Here is a 19,378-nt window from a genome sequence, read left to right as displayed (position 1 = left end):
TGGAAGTCACTGACTGCTGATGGTGTAAATGACTGTGAAATAAAAAAAAATAAAATTAAACTTGGTAGGGCCAGTTTTATTCCACTGTGGAAAGCCCCCTGTCACAGGATAGGTCCTCCACAGCCATGTGGGGACAACTGTGCCATGGTGGGTGGTGACCACAGCTGGGAGATTTTCAGGTGGATAATTTAGTGAAATAATTCAGGTCCAACTGTAAATGTTATGGTAGCGTTTCTCACAATCTAGAGATATGCATCTCTTGTGTTAATGCAAGCTATCTTTAATGTAATTCTGTGTATAGAGAGGACTTTTTGATATGATTAAGAAAATAATTACAGAACTCTCATTAGTTGAAGCAACTCAGTAAGGTTGACTTATTCTTACACTGTTTCAGTCACTTAAAAAGCTCTTTTGAACTGATTCAGTGTCAGCAGTGTGCCCTGATGGCCAAGAAGACCAATGGGATCCTGGGGTGCATTAAAAGGAGTGTGGCCAGCAGGTCAAGGGAGGTGATCCTCCGTCTCTACTCTGCTCTGGTCAGGCCTTACCTGGAGTACTGTGTCCAGTTCTGGGCTCCCTGGCACAGAAAAGACAGGGATCTCCTGGAAAGTGTCCAGCTGAGGACCACAAAGATGATACAGGGCTTGGAGCATCTCCTCTGTGAGGAGAAGGCTGAGAGACCTGGGTCTGTCCAGCCTTGAGAAAAGAAGACTGAGAGGGGATCTTATTAACGTTTATAAATAGCTGAGGTGTGGGAGACAGAGGGATTTGGCCAACCTCTTTTCAGTGGTTTGTGGGGACAGGGCAAGGGGTAATGGCCACAAGATAGAGCACAGGAAGTTCCGCACCAACATGCAAAAAAACTTCTTCACGGTGAGGGTGATGGAGCACTGGGATAGGCTGCCCAGGGAGGTTGTGGAGTCTCCTTCTCTGGAGATATTCAAGACCTGTCTGGACACCTATGTGTGCAACTTGCTCTAGGACATGTGCTTTGGCAGATGAGTTGGACCCAATGATCTCTTGAGGTCCCTTCCAACCTCTACAGTTCTGTGATTCTGTGATCAGTCTGGGATTTTGTGTTTCTGAGAGGGTTAGTTGTGTTTGTGATGTAAAGCGTGGTTATCTGTCTTGAAAGTACAGTTTTCCCGAGGCGCAGTGTGGGTGATCTCACACTTAGCATATACACAAGCTAAATTTAATAAAGTACTGGAATAAACCACCACTTCTGCTGCCACGTGGCCACATTTACAAGGAAATTGAGGTGGGAGGTCAATTTTCACATAAGGACTTAGGTTGGAGATGCCTGTTTCTTAAGTGGAGGTCTTCTAATCTCACTTGTCTGACAGGTGGTAAGAAATTTACATTTAAATTGTTCAGATCAGCTTCTTATTTGTACCGGGTTGTTGGGCAAAAGAAATCTTTTAGTCTTCCATAGTCTTCCACTGCTTGATCTAACCAACCATAGCATAGGCTCCTTCTTTTCAAACATGGGCATTGTTTCTGACTGAAGTAATTGTCATTTGCATTGGCCTTTCTCTTTCTCCTATGTCGGTGTGAATGTTGTTCAAAATGACATTGATAATGTTTTATTTTTCTTGGAGAATGGCCTCTTGCACAATGACATCTTTTTACTGTAAAGCCAAATATGCCAATGTCTGTCTAACCACAAGCACTGATAGTTGTTAAACCTTTGTAAACACTGGGAATTTCCATTACTTGCTCAAGCAAAACAGATTTGCTTGTATAATGTTTTTTTCAAAAAAGTATCACACCAGTAACTTGTAAGAATGCATGCTGAAAATGCTATTTAAAACAACTGTTAAGATGTAAAGTTCATATCAAGACTTAAATTGGATATGAATTCATAGGATTGGAAATGCCATTGACTAGTTATTTAATTTCCTTTTTAATTGAAGTATGCAAGACTCAGAAAATGCATAATTGTGAGTGAAATGCAAATTAGAGATATTAACAGAAAACATAGTTTAAAAAAAAAAAAACAAGCAAACACATGACCAATAATTTGTACTATGATCTTTTGAAATCATGAAGAAATTGATGAGCTCCAGGACATTTTGTTTATCAACTTGTGTATTTTGGATTTAAAAGATTTGTCGTGCATTGGAACAGGCTCCCCAGGGACGTAGTCATGGCACCAAGCCTGTCGGAGTTTAAGAAGTGTTTGGACTGTGCACTTAGACATATGGTCTGAATTTTTGGGTAGACCTGTGTGGTGCCAGGAGTTGGACTTGATGATCCTTATGGGTCCCTTCCAACTCGGGATATGCTATGGTTCTAAAAGGCAACTGATGCCAGGGGCTGACTGGCAGTTAAGAGAAGCCTTGCAATAGGAGTTGCCAACAGAGGCGTACGTAAAATTGAATTATCATGTGGGAGAATGAGACCTTAAAAACAGAAGGCCAGAGAAGAGTCCATGTTTTGCAAGAGGTTGATATTTGTGTATTTTACCCTGTAGTTGTTGGTTCTGTGCTCTTTAGCATATGAGGACTTGTTAAGAGCATTGGAAGTATGAGATGCATGGTTGTACCTGGTCAGGTGTTCTGGATTCAAGTTTTCTGTTCTGTTCTGAACTTCAAGTTTTCCTTATCTGTGGTTGAAGTCAGCTTTCCCATTAATCCCCCAAACTCTTTCCAATTACATTTCTCTTTTTGTGTGACTTCCTGTGATCTGAGAGAACAGAACAAGGACAACGCGTTTTCAGTGCAGCATTTGGCGGGAGTGTGAAGTAGCTGCTGGCAGCTCCCATGCACTTTCTGTTCACTTCACAAAGGTACGGCAGTACAGCCTGAAATGAAGTTAAGTATCTAGACTGTGTTGTCAGGTAGGATGATACATATATTAGCACAGAATCAAGTGAGGTGTGCCGTAACCCTTGCAGTACATAGTTTTTTTCATATGGAGTTCATCTCTTACCTGACTGAAATGTATTTTCTACAGAAGTGATACAGCATCTGTGCAAGGAGGAAAAAATGCTGCCTGTTTAAAAAAAAAAAAATAATAATAATGCAAAAAATGTTAATATAATGATGTCCCAGGCCGGACATCTTGCATGAGCACTTGTTTCAGCAGCATTCATGTAGTTGATGTTGAAGGAATTAATGAGGTACCTCAGTGTTCATTGAAAAATAGTAGCCATTAAGCATCAAATAAAAAATGCAACCCTGTCTCTGTTCCTTGAAAATGTAGTGACAACTTTGAAATCCAGATTATCTGGAAATATTTCAGTTTTGAGCTGATGTAGATTTCTTGAGTACAATAGCTGCTGGTCTGTGTGACCCTTTACCATGGTTTATCACTACTCGAGGCAATAATGGAAAAAAATCCACGGTGTGAATAATATACCTAAACCAAGAATCAATAACGTATTTGTTAAAAAGAGTAAACTAAGTATATTAAACATGCCTCACACAGTGTATTACTTTTTCACCCAACCTGCCCTATAACTCTTTCCCGTATAAGTCTTTTGGGGGAAAAGATAAAAGAACATCTTTGTTTCATTTTTGTCCACAAGGAGCTGAATATATGTAGTTTCAGCTGATTTTCTTTATGTGCTCTTAGGAAATCTTTGATTTCCCTTGGAGAGGAGATAAGAACTGTGCTTCAGTAGAAATAATGTCAGATTGTTTTGTTTGTTCTTGTACGCTTATGGCCTTCACCAAGTACTCTGTTGGTTTTAGATAATCCAGCTAGGTCTTTGGGTTGCATCTGTCAGAGCAATTGAATGTGGTGGAAGTGATTTAAAGGATAGAGCTGGGCTGACAATGCTGGCTGTTTTCTTTTGAGTGTATATTTTTGTCCATTGCCTATGTATGTCCTATTCCTCTGAAGTTTCTCAGACTTTTTCTACTGTCATCTCTTTTCATTTCACTGTAGCAACTTGTCTTCCCTTATATACATGCGTATCCCTAAATCCTTGCACTTCTAACTCGTGCCATGTTCTACTAACTTCTCAGTCAGGATACTCTGAGCTCTGGCAGAGCTGACAGCCCTGACATTCTCTTGCAAACCCAATCCGCCTCCCCAGAACTCAGAACCCCGTCCTTCAGCAAGAGCTCCTGTGCTCTCCCCCTTTTCTTGCTGCACCTCCCATCTTGCTGCACCCGAGTGCACTTACCCTCACTATGGTCAGTGCCTGTTCCCCCTGTCTGCACAAAGATCATCTCAGCAAGGAGGAGAGCGAGCCTCTCACAGCAATTTCTCCCCTGACCTAGCCTGTAGCGCAGGCAGATGCATTAGTAGACATCAGGGACCTCCAGCATGGAGAGGCACGTCGAGAATATCTCAACTTCAGGCGAGGCTTCAATTAGAGTTTGCAGTCAATTCCAGGATGCTTTCCCGTGGGGAACAGGGCTTTGTGAAGTCCAGCATTGTACTTTATTCCTATTGCTGAGCAGCAGATCTCTGGATGTTTAGGCTTCCCTCAGTGCTTAGGAGAGTTGCGTGTGAAGGAGGGCCTGGGATAGTGTCAGTGAAGGTTAAGCATCACTGCGTCAGACAATGTTTTTTAGAAAAACAACTGGTTTAAAATGGAAGTGGGAGGGGGGCATTTTTTTCTCCTTTCTTTTAATCTCTTGAAAGACACTTCCAGAGGGTAGGATTGATTTCCTACACCTTAGCTCAGTAAAGAACAAGGCTTTTTTTTTTATTATTCAAATCAGTGGGTAGAAATACATGTTTAACCTTGTTGGAATTGTAATTACAATAAAGCCAATATCCCACTGATATTCAATTCAGTGTATGATGGCAGATTTCACAGTTGACTAGTGCATTACGCTTTGTATCAAATTGCTTTTGTTGTATTATGTTGCCACCCCCCAAAAAAATACGACAAATAAACAAAAAAACCAGCAACTTGATATATATGGATGAGTAGAAGATGAAATATTTTGCATTAAGAAGTTCGTGTACACTTTGAAACCTCTTTCAATTAACATTTCTCTGTACCCTTGTTTCTGGAATGGCAATTCTAGATAGGGTGCAGAGTGCATTTTGAGTAGAACGATGTACTTCATCTCATGAACAACTGTATACATATGTCTAAATGGCTGTGTAATTTACACAAACATTGAATAGACATCCTCATAGGTAGATTTTATAATGGTGTAAGTACCTCTCTAAGTATATCTTTTGCTTGCATTTGCATTATATATGCTTTCTCTTACCATATTAGGATGCTTATTGCCAGACTAGTGAGATCTCTTCACTTTCAGTGTTGTGGTATCTTTCTGCTGTTTCCCTATTATGTTCAGCTTGAAGCCTTAATGTTCCACATGAGCATTTTAAAATACTCTGACAGACAGAAAAGCTCCATCATGCAACACAGTAAACAGCACAGCTCTGAAACATTTTGCTTCTGAGAATGTCTGAGTATTGCTTGCCACATATTTTTAGATGACGTTTAGAGAATGCATTTATCCATGATGTGGTCCCCCTGCAAGCATACTCCCTATAAAAGCTGGAAAAAGAATGAAACCACAATCTCAACTTCTAATAAAAATGTACTGACTGATGCAGAAAAGTAAAATTCTTGCAAAGAAGCAGCTCTCCTGCAGAAGTCTGGTATGTTGTCTCTCACAGTAAGGTAGCTCTCATGCTCATAGGGAAGCTCCCGTCCTTTTTTTTTTTTTCATTCCTCACCAATGCTAACAAACATCAAACAGCTAAGTAAGCTTAAAATCTTTTTTTTTTCTTCTTCTTCTCTGTAGTGGAGTCCTCAGACTTGTTAGTACAAGGCGCTCTCTGCTCAAATGGACTAAGTAATTATAGTATATTTCTATATTCAGCTGATACTTTTATCTCCACTATATGATGGACATTTTCTGATGATATCTATGTAGTAGAGTGTGAAATGAAGTATGGTATGGTAACGTGCGTGTCGGAGAGCCAGCAGATGACCTGTTTATTTCCTGCATCCCAGCCGCCTTCTTGTAACTGACCTCTCCTTAGTGCAGCTGTAAGCCAAGCCCAGATTTGGACTTGTACAGAACCGCAGCTGACCTGTAGATGATGAAGGTGGGTCACCGTGCTGATGGGGCAGGAGGCCGCTGTCGCTCAGCACAGCGATGAGTGTGCTCCGGGTGTCTTTGACAAGCTGAGACAGAGCCAGCCCTGCTGTCAGGAGCCAGTGCTTCTTGGCCTGCAACTTGTCTTGTTTTTGCTGACTTGCATGGTTTGGTATCTCCTGGTGCCAGTGCTCGCCCTGGTTGACTTAACTTGGGATCACTGAGTTACCCGATGAGCTTCTGTGAACGAAGGAGGGCCCTCTGTTATTTCAGTACTCCACCTGCTTTGTGTCACTGTGGCAGAGCAGAGACATTCTGTTTCCCGTATTCACTGCTAGATGCACAAGATGCACATTTTGGGTTTATTTACTAACCATCCTCTACCAGCTGCCTCATTATCATGTCAGTGGTTAAATGCAATTGGCAGTCATTCTTCAGGAACTGTATTTATTTTTCTGTTGCCGCTGAATTTCTTTAGTCAAGGAAAATGAATAAGCATGCTCCTTGCTTGAGAGAAGCTTAAAGACATTTCTTCAGACAAATATTTTTTATGCATTTTGAAATTTTCTCATTTTCCTTTGTTATTATATTTGCATGCTAATTACTTACTCTAGCATAGTTTAAAGTGGATACAGTGAGTAGGTGCAGTTTTGTTTACTGGAGTAACAGAAGTTACCTTCTTTTAAAAATACTTATTTTCAATGTCTTTCTGAGACTTAATATTTGAGTGGGCAGCTGGTAAGGTTTCATTGGCTAAACAAGTTTAATAAGGCAAAGTAGGCTATTTGGCAGAAGATTCATGGCTTTTCTCTTTAGTCTTCAATGCATCCAATCCAAATTAGGGCTGCAGCTGATTTCTGATCAGGAGTATCCTCAAAAATATCCAGCTAGGAGCCTTTTCAGCTTGTTTATCCAATTATCATACGACCGCGGTGATTAAAAAATAAAAATAAAAAAATGACCCAACAATAGTGACAGCCTGAACTTGTTGGTAGAATGCTACTATCTCAGCTTCCAGAAACGCTGGATTTACCATGGTAATGGGAATCAGCCCAGCATGAGTGAATTCATTTTGACTACTAAAATACGCCTTTGACAAGATGATTATATGGGATCGGTTGCAAGATTATACTCCTGATAGTTTCACAACTGAAGGACAAGTGAGTGTATTGAGTAACCTCACCTCAGGCATGCTGGGCTATGCATCTCATTTGTTTCTTTTTATTGTCATACATTGATGAGGTTGAAGTGTTATGATTACTGTGTTGTCAATAGCCAGCCATAACCCACATGACCATAATGAAGCTCAGTTGTTCGCATGTCTGTTCTGAATCAGAAAGCAGCTTTAGTTCTTGCAATAATATTGGATTTCAGAATATATGGGATGAATGTTTGGTGCCCTTTTTAAAAAAATAAACCTGGAGAAAGTTGGTTTTCCATACCATCTGGTGCTGACGATTCCCACACAACAAATACTAGATGTGTGGTGGAAAATACCCCATTGTACTGAGTGCAGAGAGGACCTTCAATATGCTTCCACAGTGTCAAACGTTACTGTTGAACTACTGTTAGAACTTCCTTCATATGTTATTAAACATTGTTTAATATAAACTAAATAATGGAACTTGTTACATTTTGGCAGTCTTGTTGCCTAAACAAAGGGAATTGGGTTTGATTTTAAAGCACAGGAGCAGTCCGTAAACATCCTAAAGTACATCCTTGATATATGCACAAACATGCCAGTGTAGATATTTTTCTGAGCAAGTGTGAGAAACTCCTAATGAGTATTTGTGTTGAATTTTATTTTTATTTTTTCACAATTTGCTTTGAAACGAAACCATTAAAGCTGGCAAATAAGTATATTAAGATTGTGATGAGGTGTTTGGAAACCACAGAGAAGGGAGCAGTCTAAAATGAATAAAAACCTATCTAGTATTTAGACTGTGCTAACAAAATAATAATAATTAAAAAAAAAAAAAAGATGCAGACCTTTTTTACAAGGATGGCTTGATTTACAGAAAACATCTCGGTTAAAGTGACAAATTATAACACTGACCCCTGCAGCGATTGAAATGATTTTCTGGATTGACGTTTGCTTGTTAGCATTATAACCTAACAGGTATTGTCTGTTATCATCATCTTCAGCTATATCATGCTAGAGGTTGTTTATTTCGTACTTAGGTTTTCTTAATGGACTTTTCATGGGGAGGTAGCATTACCTGCTTGTAAGCTGGACGTTTTTAATAATATGCAACAGTGGACTGGGCACACTAAAAGAGACAGATAAAGCTACAGGCATCTCCATACAATTTGGGAGTCCTTGAAATAGATTTCTATTAATTTTATCTCACGAAATCCTTGTTACACTGTTATTCATTGAAGAACTCGTGGTATATATTTTCCAGATACTACACAGACAAATTAGGCATACAGTAATAGACATCACAATAGTATGAATGTTTCTATGCTAAATCCCCTAAGCACAAAAGGCTGAGCATTTGCCCTAGAGTGTCTAACAACAGGGAGTTCATCACATATTTTCTGAATGTTAATGAAACATGGGGACTTGTATGTTCTTACTAGTTGTTTTCCAGGGAATCAACTGACAATGTAAGAGGAACTTCAGCATGCATCTTCACACTTCTTTCTCAGTCCCCCTCCGCACTTTTTCTCTAAATGAGCACATTTGTTTAGTATCAAATATATGAAACAGTTCTGTAAGATCTTATCACTCCTCTCAAAAATTATGACCATTAGAACCTGCATAATGTCCAGTTTGTTTCACCAGCTATGCCTCAGGTCAATGTTATAATTTCCAGGAATTAGGTGATAAAGTCCTGGAAACAGATGCAGAAGCTCCTAAGTTAGAAGATCTTATAAAGCCTTCATGGACTGTCTCTGTGTGTAATAGTTGTGCAATGATGTACCAGAAGCAACATAATCCAGATGAGGTGTTTCTTTGTGTGATGATACTAGGATGTGTTGTTTTAGTTGTGAGTATGAAGGCATAGTCATTAATCACAGAGAGTGAATGTAGGAGTGTATACATCTACTAGCAATATGCAAAGAGGAGGAAAGGAAACAAGCAATATGCAAACGTGGTGCCCATCTACAAGAAGGGCTGGAGGGCAGACCCGGGAAACTACAGGCCTGTCAGTTTGACCTCAGTGCCAGGGAAGCTCATGGAGCAGATCCTCCTGAGAGTCATCACGCAGCACTTGCAGGGCAAGCAGGCGATCAGGCCCAGTCAGCATGGGTTTATGAAAGGCAGGTCCTGCTTGACAAATCTGATCTCCTTCTATGACAAAGTGACGCGCTGGGTGGACGAGGGAAAGGCTGTGGATGTGGTCTACCTTGACTTCAGCAAGGCTTTTGACACCGTCTCCCACAGCATTCTCCTCAAGAAACTGGCTGCTCTTGGCTTGGACTGGCGCACGCTTCGTTGGGTTAGAAACTGGCTGGATAGCCGGGCCCAAAGAGTCGTGGTGAATGGAGCCAAGTCCAGTTGGAGGCCAGTCACTAGTGGCGTCCCCCAGGGCTCGGTGCTGGGGCCGGTCCTCTTTAATATCTTCATCGATGATCTGGACAAGGGCATCGAGTGCACCCTCAGTAAGTTCGCAGATGACACCAAGTTAGGTGTGTGTGTTGATCTGCTTGAGGGTAGGAAAGCTCTGCAGGAGGATCTGGATAGGCTGCACCGATGGGCTGAGGTCAACTGCATGAAGTTCAACAAGGCCAAGTGCCGGGTCCTGCACCTGGGGCGCAATAACCCCAAGCAGAGCTACAGGCTGGGAGAGGAATGGTTGGAGAGCTGCCTGGCAGAGAAGGACCTGGGAGTGATGGTGGACAGTCGGCTGAATATGAGCCAGCAGTGTGCTCAGGTGGCCAAGAAGGCCAACGGCATCCTGGCTTGTATCAGGAACAGTGTGACCAGCAGGGCTAGGGAGGTGATCGTCCCCCTGTACTCGGCTCTGGTGAGGCCGCACCTCGAGTACTGTGTTCAGTTTTGGGCCCCTCGCTACAAGAAGGACATGGAGGTGCTTGAGCGGGTGCAGAGAAGGGCGACGAAGCTGGTGAGGGGCCTGGAGAACAAGTCCTACGAGGAGCGGCTGAGGGAGCTGGGCTTGTTCAGCCTGGAGAAGAGGAGGCTCAGGGGTGACCTTATCGCTCTCTATGGGTACCTCAAGGGAGGCTGTAGCGAGGTGGGGGTTGGTCTGTTCTCCCACGTGCCTGGTGACAGGACGAGGGGGAATGGGCTTAAGTTGAGCCAGGGGAGTTTTAGGTTGGATGTTAGGAAGAACTTCTTCACTGAAAGGGTTGTGAGGCACTGGAACAGGCTGCCCAGGGAAGTGGTGGAGTCACCATCCCTGGAGGTCTTTAAAAGACGTTTAGATGTAGAGCTTAGGGATATGGTTTAGTGGGGACTGCTAGCGTTAGGTCAGAGTTTGGACTCGATGATCTTGAGGTCTCTTCCAACCTAGAAATTCTGTGATTCTGTGAAATTTTTAAGTTTGTCTGTGGCTAGACAGATTGATGCTGGTACCCAAGTTGTTGTGAAATCTCACAGTCACATTTCTATGGTTGTATACGAAGGCAGCTGATCTGTCTGGAGGGACACCTGATGACTTGAGCTGTGAAGCAACTGGGCAGAAACATGAGAGTTTTCCTAGCAGGACTTGCTGCAGGACCTTCATTCCTCCTGATGTGCCAGGCTTGCACGAACCCCACCACAGCACATGAGCAGTAGCGAATAAAGCTGTACTTTAAAGGAGGGTTCCCGAACTGAGAGGGGCACAAGAGGCAGCGGCTAATCACTCCTAGCATTTTCTGCACTTGGAGGGTCGGGAGTTGATCCTGGTAATAGATGGTGAGCTGCGATTAATGGGCACTGCAAAATGTGGAGGGCTGCAGCACAATCCCCCCTTGCTGGAATAGCAAGGAACCAAGGAATTTTTCAGCAACTAAAGATATCCTGTGCCGTTTTTTGTGGTGTAGTGGGATTTGTTGCCAAAATGCCAGTTTTGCCACTTGGGCATGTAGGAAGGCCCGTCCATGTGGAGTCCTGTGAGCACTGGTAGGTACACGCTATACACCGTGCCCATCGATGACGTACAGCCTGCAACCTTCCCTTCGTCTGTAACCACATAAACCCAGTGAGGTCCTTCAGAGGCACTGCTTGCCTGCACCTTACAGCAAATGCTTCTTTGCCTTTTTGTGCCCTTGTCCTTTTCAGTATTCTGGAGGAGCGCTCACTGCAGTAACATGGGCCAGTGTCACTCTTATTACTTTACCTGTTTTATCTTTTGTGAAATTGAGCCTTTAGCCGGAATTGTCTGAGCCGCTGCTCCAGCAGTCGGTTAACTGTGAGGCTCCTCGAGCTCATTTCTCTCAAGTAATTTGATTCCCACGTGCTCACTGAGATTGCTTTTTTGCTGAAAGAAAGTGGGGAGAGGTGTGTGTGTGTGTGTGTGTATGGGAGCAGGCCAGAAATGTTACGGCAGACAAATGTAGCTTAGAGATAAAAACAACACAAAAACGTGTTTAAAAAGATCCCATCTCAGTTTATCTCCCTTTAACCCAGTGCTATAAAACCGAATGTTTTTGTGTTTGAGAATCGGAGACACAGGGCCTTTTGTGCTGGTGCAGGGTATGGAACAGGAAGCTAAATTCCATCCTGCCTCTACAAAAAGCCGAGAAGGTAATCCTTTCATTAAATTTACCAGAAATGCGTGTAAAACACTAAAAACATTTTTTTTTTTTTTGTAACTGTGGTCATAAAAGCTTTCTATGGATTTTAAGGTGTTTTCTGAAATCATACACAAGGTTCAAGTTTTTTTTTTTAATTATTATTATTATTTTTGTTGCTGAACAATTTCTTTTACATTGTGGTTACTTAGGAGTAACTGAACACCAGTTTTGTAGATAAGCTTCTATATAAGACTGGTTAGTAAGGCAGCAGTTTCCTAAATAATGAACGATTTATTGAGAGATTTATGATTCTATAAAATTGCTAGTGTGTTATCACGGTTTTGGGCAAAGGCCCTACTGCAGGGGAGTGAAAAACAAGCCTGAAAAGTGAATCTTACTGGAGGGAGGATTGTTCTGGAAATAAACCATTCAGTGCATAAACAATGGTATTTCAGTTGTCTGAAATATGCATTCCTCCCTCTGCATGGTGTTCATTGTATGTCCACCCAGACCTACCAAGCTCTGGGCACAGCATTTCTGTGTTACAAAGTTGTGGTTTGTTAGAGAAAATATTGCTAATTTGAGCAGACTGCTCAGAGGTCTGTTCCTACATATGACCAACATCAGGCTTGGGGTTCTGTTAGCATTCATTAGCTGCTGTTATAAGACACATCCCTTGACGGTATCAGCAGCATTATTAAATGTCATAAGAATACATCTTCCTAGCAGCAGCGGAAGTATCCACAGTTGATGGATCTTGGCTAATTTTCCATCTTGGACCTGGGGGTGGGAGCAAATAAATACAACTATACTTTTTTGAGAGGTGTGAGGAAAGGAAGCTCATACTAAATGTCAGCGTTACCCAACCACTGACTACTTCACCTACTACTGTTGCTACAGATTGTTGTCATTTCTGACTTTAAAAGAGTGTACATACCAATACAAAAAATCCTTACAAAACTGAGTTCAGTTCTGGGCAGTAATGTTTTGGGGAAAAAGAGGGATTTTTTATTTTTTATTTTTTTTTTTCATCTAGCACTGAACTGAAAAGAGTTAAGATAGATTTTGGAGGATAACGTGCCAGGTCAAAAAGCTGGGTGCATCTACTGATAGTTGCACTGTCTGCATTTTCTGTTTATGTGCTACACTGTTGTGTAATGTAAAAAAAAAAAAAAAAAAAAAAAGTGTATGTATGCAGCTGTATGCCAGATTTCATGACTGTTTCTGTCTAGAGCCTTTGCTTGCTTGTACATTGTGCCTGCAGCTCCACCTCTTCAAAGGCTGTTCTATTAATCTAACCTACTGAGGGCTATTCATACAGCTTATGGGTTTTTATATTTAAATCCTCACAAAAAATGATTTGCTGCCCTCAAGTTAGAAATTTAAAGGAAAATTAAATTAAGGCTGCCTAAGTAATGAAAGCATCTTTAGATTTGATAGATAGAGACCATCAAAGCAAAAAGACTGTATCCCTAGAAAGATTTCTGATATTGTTTAGTGCTGGGGGGAGTTGCTATTGCTAGTATATCATGCAGTATCAGGCCTTAAATTCATATGCTTATGCTTCATGAATTCTTTAATTTCCAAAGTTGTTTGTTATGTTTTAGGTCATAAATTAAGAGATTTATAACTCAAACATTTTTATCCATATGAGGCCTATGGCATTAGGATCATAGTGTTGTATAGTTTTGCTGACAGATGGATTAAAGAAAGAAAGATCTTACGCCTTAAGAAATGTCTGAATTTTTCTTGTGTGCCATGAGATGTAAGCCTAGCATTTGTTACTGTGATATATGTTATATCATTGCCTGCCTAGCGAGACATGTGTATAACTCTATTGTTTCTAGTGGTCTTGTGCTGTGAACTTCTAACCAGACTTAAAACAAAACAAGCAAGCAAACAAAAACAAACCTGGGAGTGTTTTAGGGGACACCTAAATAGTGTCCCCTAAAACTTCTAACCAAATCTTTAGAATAGAGCGGTCACCAAATGCAATCTCAAACCTAGTCCAAAGAAGGTGGGTGACAGAATCCAGATTTTTTTTTTATTATTGGGGTATAAAACGTGTGCCTTCTATTTATTTCTCATTTCTTTTGTCTTTAGGTTTTCCAAATGAGCCTGCTGCTGTCATTGCCCTTAACACTATTAAGGAATGGTTAAGCAAGAATCACAATGAGGTATGAAATAAAATATAACTTTCCCAAAATTTTATTTATGATTATGGAGTTTGGCTCTGGAAATGTAGAAAGAGTAAACACCAGCTTGAGCCTTGAGGTGAATATTTAGTCTAAAACAAATGAAACCAGGTTAGGACAATGTGGCTGGGGGAAGACTGTTACATTTTAAAAGCTTCACTGGAGTTCAGGGGAAATACCTTTGTTTGAAACCATACTGTGCATTTCCTTTGTATTGTAATCTTTCCTGGCAAAGTAAAAGACTATTCTCTTTCTAAGCCGTTTCTGAGCGTCACAGTTTTCATCTAATAATGAAGAGATTCCTGGAAAGGAAATGTATATAATAGTTGTCAGTGGAAACAGTCACCAAAGGTCAGCGGTGTTCCAGAGGTCACTTTACAGTAAAGAGCTGTATGATAGTATTTCCTATTTTTATTAATTTTTGATTTGCTTACAGTTAAGTGTTCATTTTCCCTGGAACACCTGCTAAACTTGTGACACAACTGAATTTTTAACAGGACTGGTGTTCTTCCAGTGACAACACTATGGTGATTATTTTTACAAGACAAAATGCTTTCAACAGAATGATATCCATATCTTCCCTTTCTAGGTTTTTTTCTTGCTCTGGTTTTTGTTCTTAGCAAGCTGATAGTTTCTAGCATTGAATTGAAGAATGCAACAAAGTGATAGAATAAAATAATCATTATGTCTTGAACTGAGGATATGCCTGTTTCCTGGTAATGACAGCAGGCAGATCTCACACGGCTGAAGTTGTTGAGTATTTTTGTATGAAGGTATTTAACAAAGCTTGGAGTGGAGAAATATTAGGCACAGGAGCATAATTAGTAGTTTATTTCTTCTATTCATGTGTTTGGGGGGCCTTATTGTTAAGAGATTCTGATAAACAAGGGTAGCGATTTAGTAGGTTGTAGGAGTTTTTTGTTTGCTTTTTGACCAACTTTGAACTGAAAGGAAATACTATGATGAGATTTGAACGGTAAATTGAGATATACAAACCAGAGTGCCAAAAGGTACGCCAAGAAACGTGCATGTTTGGACAATGCGGTATGAAGCACTTAGCAGCTTTCTTTCCATAGATTAGATATTTGAGCGGTGAAGCAATTTTGGATGGACAGTCATCTTTAACACTAAAGATGCATAAGTGTCATCTTACCAGCCTAACTACAGGCTTTATGTTTTTTGAAAATGGAGTGTTAGTGCTTTACTGTATTTTAATTTCATTTGGTTGCATTTTTACTATATAATGGAAGAAAAAGAGGCTTATTTTTTATTTATTTTTTTAATTATTTTGGAACTAAACTTTTCTGTTTCAAAAGCTGAGTGTGTTGTATATATACCCCTTAATTACTTTTTTCTTTGCGGTATTACTGAAAACAAAATAAAATGGTTTGGTAGACTGCCTATCAAATGAGTAGTTGTTTTCTCAGTGAAAACTCTTTTCTGGAGTATTCTGCTCTAGAGTTCAGCTGTTGCTTCTCAGCTGTAAGACAACTTTTGCTTCTAATGTACGCTTTGAGTCTTCTCTTTTCTTTTTCTGCTTCTGGCATGACTTGGCCTGCAAGCCCTTGTATGCCCTACACATTCCTTCTTTCCTTCTTTCTTACTTTTAGTTAGCGTGTGCGCTGCTTCCCCCTATTTTTTTGGTTCCTGTCATAGGCTTCTGGTGAGTTCCTTCCCTTGTTTTCAGAAACCTTCAGCTCTGTCTTGGAAGGAGACTTGCGGTTCACAGCACAGTGATTGAAATGGCAGTGTTTATCCTGTATGTTCTTGTCTTTTATCTGAGCATTAAGCACTTTGTGCAAATGTGATTGAAATGCTTAAAATTCCAACACATTTGTGGTTTGCACAGGTTACTGTAAACTAGGAACACCGAATAAGCATGATTCCTCCTTCCTCACTCAAATGCATTCCCTTCTATTTCCTTGGTTGTCTTGGCACTCTAGCTCTAAACCTACTTACTCACTCCCCACAAATTCCAATTTCATCTGTATTCTTTTTAAGTTAATAGTTGTAGTTTACAAAGTTTGGAGAGTGAAAGGAGCACAGGCTGTCCTGACCACAGATGTATTGTTAAAAATTATCCTATTAAGCTTACATCACAGTTGTTTTTTTTGTCTTATTTTTGTTGGTTTTGTTTTTCAGTTTGGATTACTATAGTTACTAACTGTAGTATTAAACATTTCTGAACACCCTGAGTCAAAATGTCATGATGCTCAGGTCTCATGCTATTTGGCGTACCTGAAGGCATACATATGATCAATTTGCAGCAATTATTACCTATCAGAGAATTCAGAAGCAAACTCAAAGAGCTTTTGTTAATTATTGAAGAAAATGGCATACTAGATTTCAGTCAAGATAGGTTTCAAGGGTAGGGTTATCCATAGCTTTGTACTTTCTTGTACAGTGGTTTCTCTCTTCATAAACTATTCCTGCAATCTGTCTTGAATTTTAGATTGTGGCATACTGGCATATTTTACATGTTGTAAGTAGGTCAGCAGCAAAATAAAAATATTTAGTATTTCTACTGAAGACAGCAGTGACTTATGCAGTGAAAGGGATCTTTGAGAAGCATACAGTTGTTGGGTTCCTGTTTAATGCTTATAGGAAGGTGTGTATAATTCAGCTATATTAAATAAACTGCCATAGCTCAGTGTCAGGTGTTATTCTGACCCATTGTATTTTGCATATCTTTGTTCGCTTGGATTAGATTTTGGGCTTTAAGTAGTAATATTGTACATCACCCAGACTTTTCCTGAAAGTAGTTCATTGTACAGCAACCAAAATGACAGGGACTTTTTAATGTCTCAACAATATAGTCTATTCTTACTGCATACCTTGCAATATAGACCTTTCTGTAAACTTTGCTCATGAAGACAGAACAGCTCCAACTACAGCCACTGGATATTTAAATGTATTTAAACTCACATGTTCTAGCCTAGGAGCAAAACCTTTTCCATTTGTTGTGAGGCCAGCTTTTCAGAAGGCTGCCCGTGTTTCACTCCTGTTACGTCTAACAAGAACCACTCCCTTGATGCTGGCTGTGCTATCAGAATGGGTCAGTGTCCTGCTAACAGCCTCCTCGCCTGAACACGAGGCCTTTTGCTTTTGGCTGTGCTGAAGTTCAATGAATCAGTTGCCTTCTTCCTTTCCTTCCTTCTTGTGGAATCTGCCTTGTCTTCACCTGAGAAATCCTGTCCGGGTTCTGCTCCTTCTGTCACAAAGATGTTTGGCAGCCGGTTATCCCTGCGATAACGTCTGGTGCTGGTCGTCCTCAGATCTCAGACTCTGCGTGTAGGGTGTGTATTGAATGAACTCATGAAATTTTAGTGAAAGATAGAGACCAAAATGGTAATCTGCTCACTAGGAAACGTGCCTACACGGCAACACACTTAGCAAAACCAAATAGGTAAATAAGATGGAAACACCTGACATATTTATAAGTCTTTGTTGTGCTGTACAGCAGCTGTGTCTTATCTGTCTTTCTGCATCCCAGGAAACTGTGACAAATTTGTGAAAGATAAGGCAATATTGTTGTCTTCTCCTCTCTACCTTCATGTAGTGCTTTGCCTCCTTTGATGCTAAAATGAAGATTTTATCCAACCTGATATTAATTCAAAATACAAATAAATCAGTGGCTATGTTCCTAAGTCTGCCTGGGGCCCTGAAAATAACTGAAATGACTCCGAAATGTCTTGCAAGCTGTGTTAGAGTCCCAGGAAGTTCTCTGTCATAGTATTTACAAGAAAAGTGATTTGCAGTTAATGAAAGGTTTTCTTATCCAAGTCCATTGTTGTGCTTGACCCCTCAGGTGTTTGCATAAAAACTTATTAGCATGCTTAACTTCGATGTCACTCAGATGAATGTCTCATTACCATGCAAATGGAGTTAGCTCCTTTCTGAGGTTAATTGTTACAAAGCAACAGAGAGAGATCTATTGTAATTTACTGAACGCCAAACACCAGCTAGGCAGGGCAGCAGTCTAGCAGCCTAAAACTTAACTACATAAAGACCGCTAGGGAAAACAGCAATATTGTAAGTAATGGTTAGTACTTACTTGTATGTAACACGCAGCACTCTTCTGGTTTTGAAATGCAACTCTAAGTCAAACTAATTTCTGGCCGTGTTTTACACCAAGGTCTGCTGACTTGCAGCCAGAGGGCAAATCTAGTTTAGAAGCTGGTAAATGGCGTTACACTGTAAGCATAGAAATCCCTCGGAGCAAGCTTGCAGGAATGGCAACAGTCAGCACTACTGGGTTAATTTACTGCAGACCACCTAGGCTATCTCTTTAGCAAACTGCATTTTCACATTTCGCAAAGTGCTCTGAAGGTTTAATAGAATTCTTCAGAGCACAAAATAGAATTGGATCCCATCCTTTAGGAATTATACACTGGCATTCATTTAAAAATGCACATTAAGCTCTTTGAACCATTTGAAATGTTTCTTTCTGGGATAATTTGGGAAGGTCTGAGATACTGCCACTTGACTTCCCATAACGTATCACAAAGGAAATGTGAAGCCTTTAAATACTTACCCCTCCCGACATTTTAGGAGAGATGGTGGCATTATGTTTGTTGGTGTTTGTTTTTGTTTTGCTTTTGTGGCAGAGCATTGGGAAATTTAGTAATTGTTATTTGCTTGTACTTTAGGATCATGGTATGTGTCTTGAAAGGGTGAAAAATAAAAAATGTTCGTTGTATGCCTTACCTTATGTCACTGACATGAAAAGCCTCAGGACCTTTTCCCTGCTCAAGAAAAGACTTTAATTTAACAGCACATTTAGCTCAAAGTATTGTTCTTTCTCTTGCACAATCTCTCTCAACATTTATTACGTCCCTCAGTAGAACAACAACCGCAGAAGTGTGATTGCAATATATGCTCCATTGAAATAACTGATGCAGATTAAAAGCACATAGAAGGAAAATAAATCAGCACATTCCTGATTCCTTTTCATTAGAATCACTTCTGAAAAGAGGCTTTCTTACTTTGCCTGAAGCACAGTAGATTCAGATTTTAGCAAGTAGTTATGCGCATCATCCCAGTGTGGCGGTGTTTGTCTGTCTCCCCCCCAAAAATAAATAAATAAATAAATAAATAAAATAAATAAATAACATCTGCATTTCCAGCATAACAGGGTGAGCAACATAGTCCTGGTACAGGTGAAATTAGTGGAACTCTGTTTTCAGTGGCTGGGTCAGGATCCCAATAGCTCATTCCTTGTGACCAAAGTTTTCAGGAGGAAACACCTGGTTTCTCAAGTTAGGCACACCACAATACAGATGCCCTGCACCTGTGCTTCATTTTGTACTGGGCTTCATCCAAATCGCGGTGGTATTTTCCACTTGGGAGATAGTTCAAGTGAAATTACCTTTCCTGTGCACCACTTCCCGTATGTGCGTGTACTTTGCCAGACACAGGGAGCTGGGGTGTGGGAGCTGAGGAAACGTTCCCTGCAATGGGACACGTGGAGGT

General features: G+C 40.5%; 1 protein-coding gene across 1 annotated transcript in view; it reads left to right on the top strand.

Annotated features, from left to right (window-relative positions):
• MACROD2 (mono-ADP ribosylhydrolase 2) overlaps positions 1-19,378 on the top strand; it is an 857,094-nt gene that overhangs the window by 591,265 nt on the left and 246,451 nt on the right. Inside the window, exon 8 of the mRNA XM_032183905.1 lies at positions 13,815-13,888. Within this exon, the coding sequence (XP_032039796.1) occupies positions 13,815-13,888 (74 nt within the window). The remainder of the gene's footprint in view (positions 1-13,814; positions 13,889-19,378) is intronic.

Source organism: Aythya fuligula, chromosome 3 (assembly GCF_009819795.1).
Source record: "Aythya fuligula isolate bAytFul2 chromosome 3, bAytFul2.pri, whole genome shotgun sequence".
Classification (NCBI taxonomy): domain Eukaryota; kingdom Metazoa; phylum Chordata; class Aves; order Anseriformes; family Anatidae; genus Aythya; species Aythya fuligula.
Note: the sequence above shows the minus strand (reverse complement) of the source record. Positions and strands in the feature narration are given on the sequence as shown.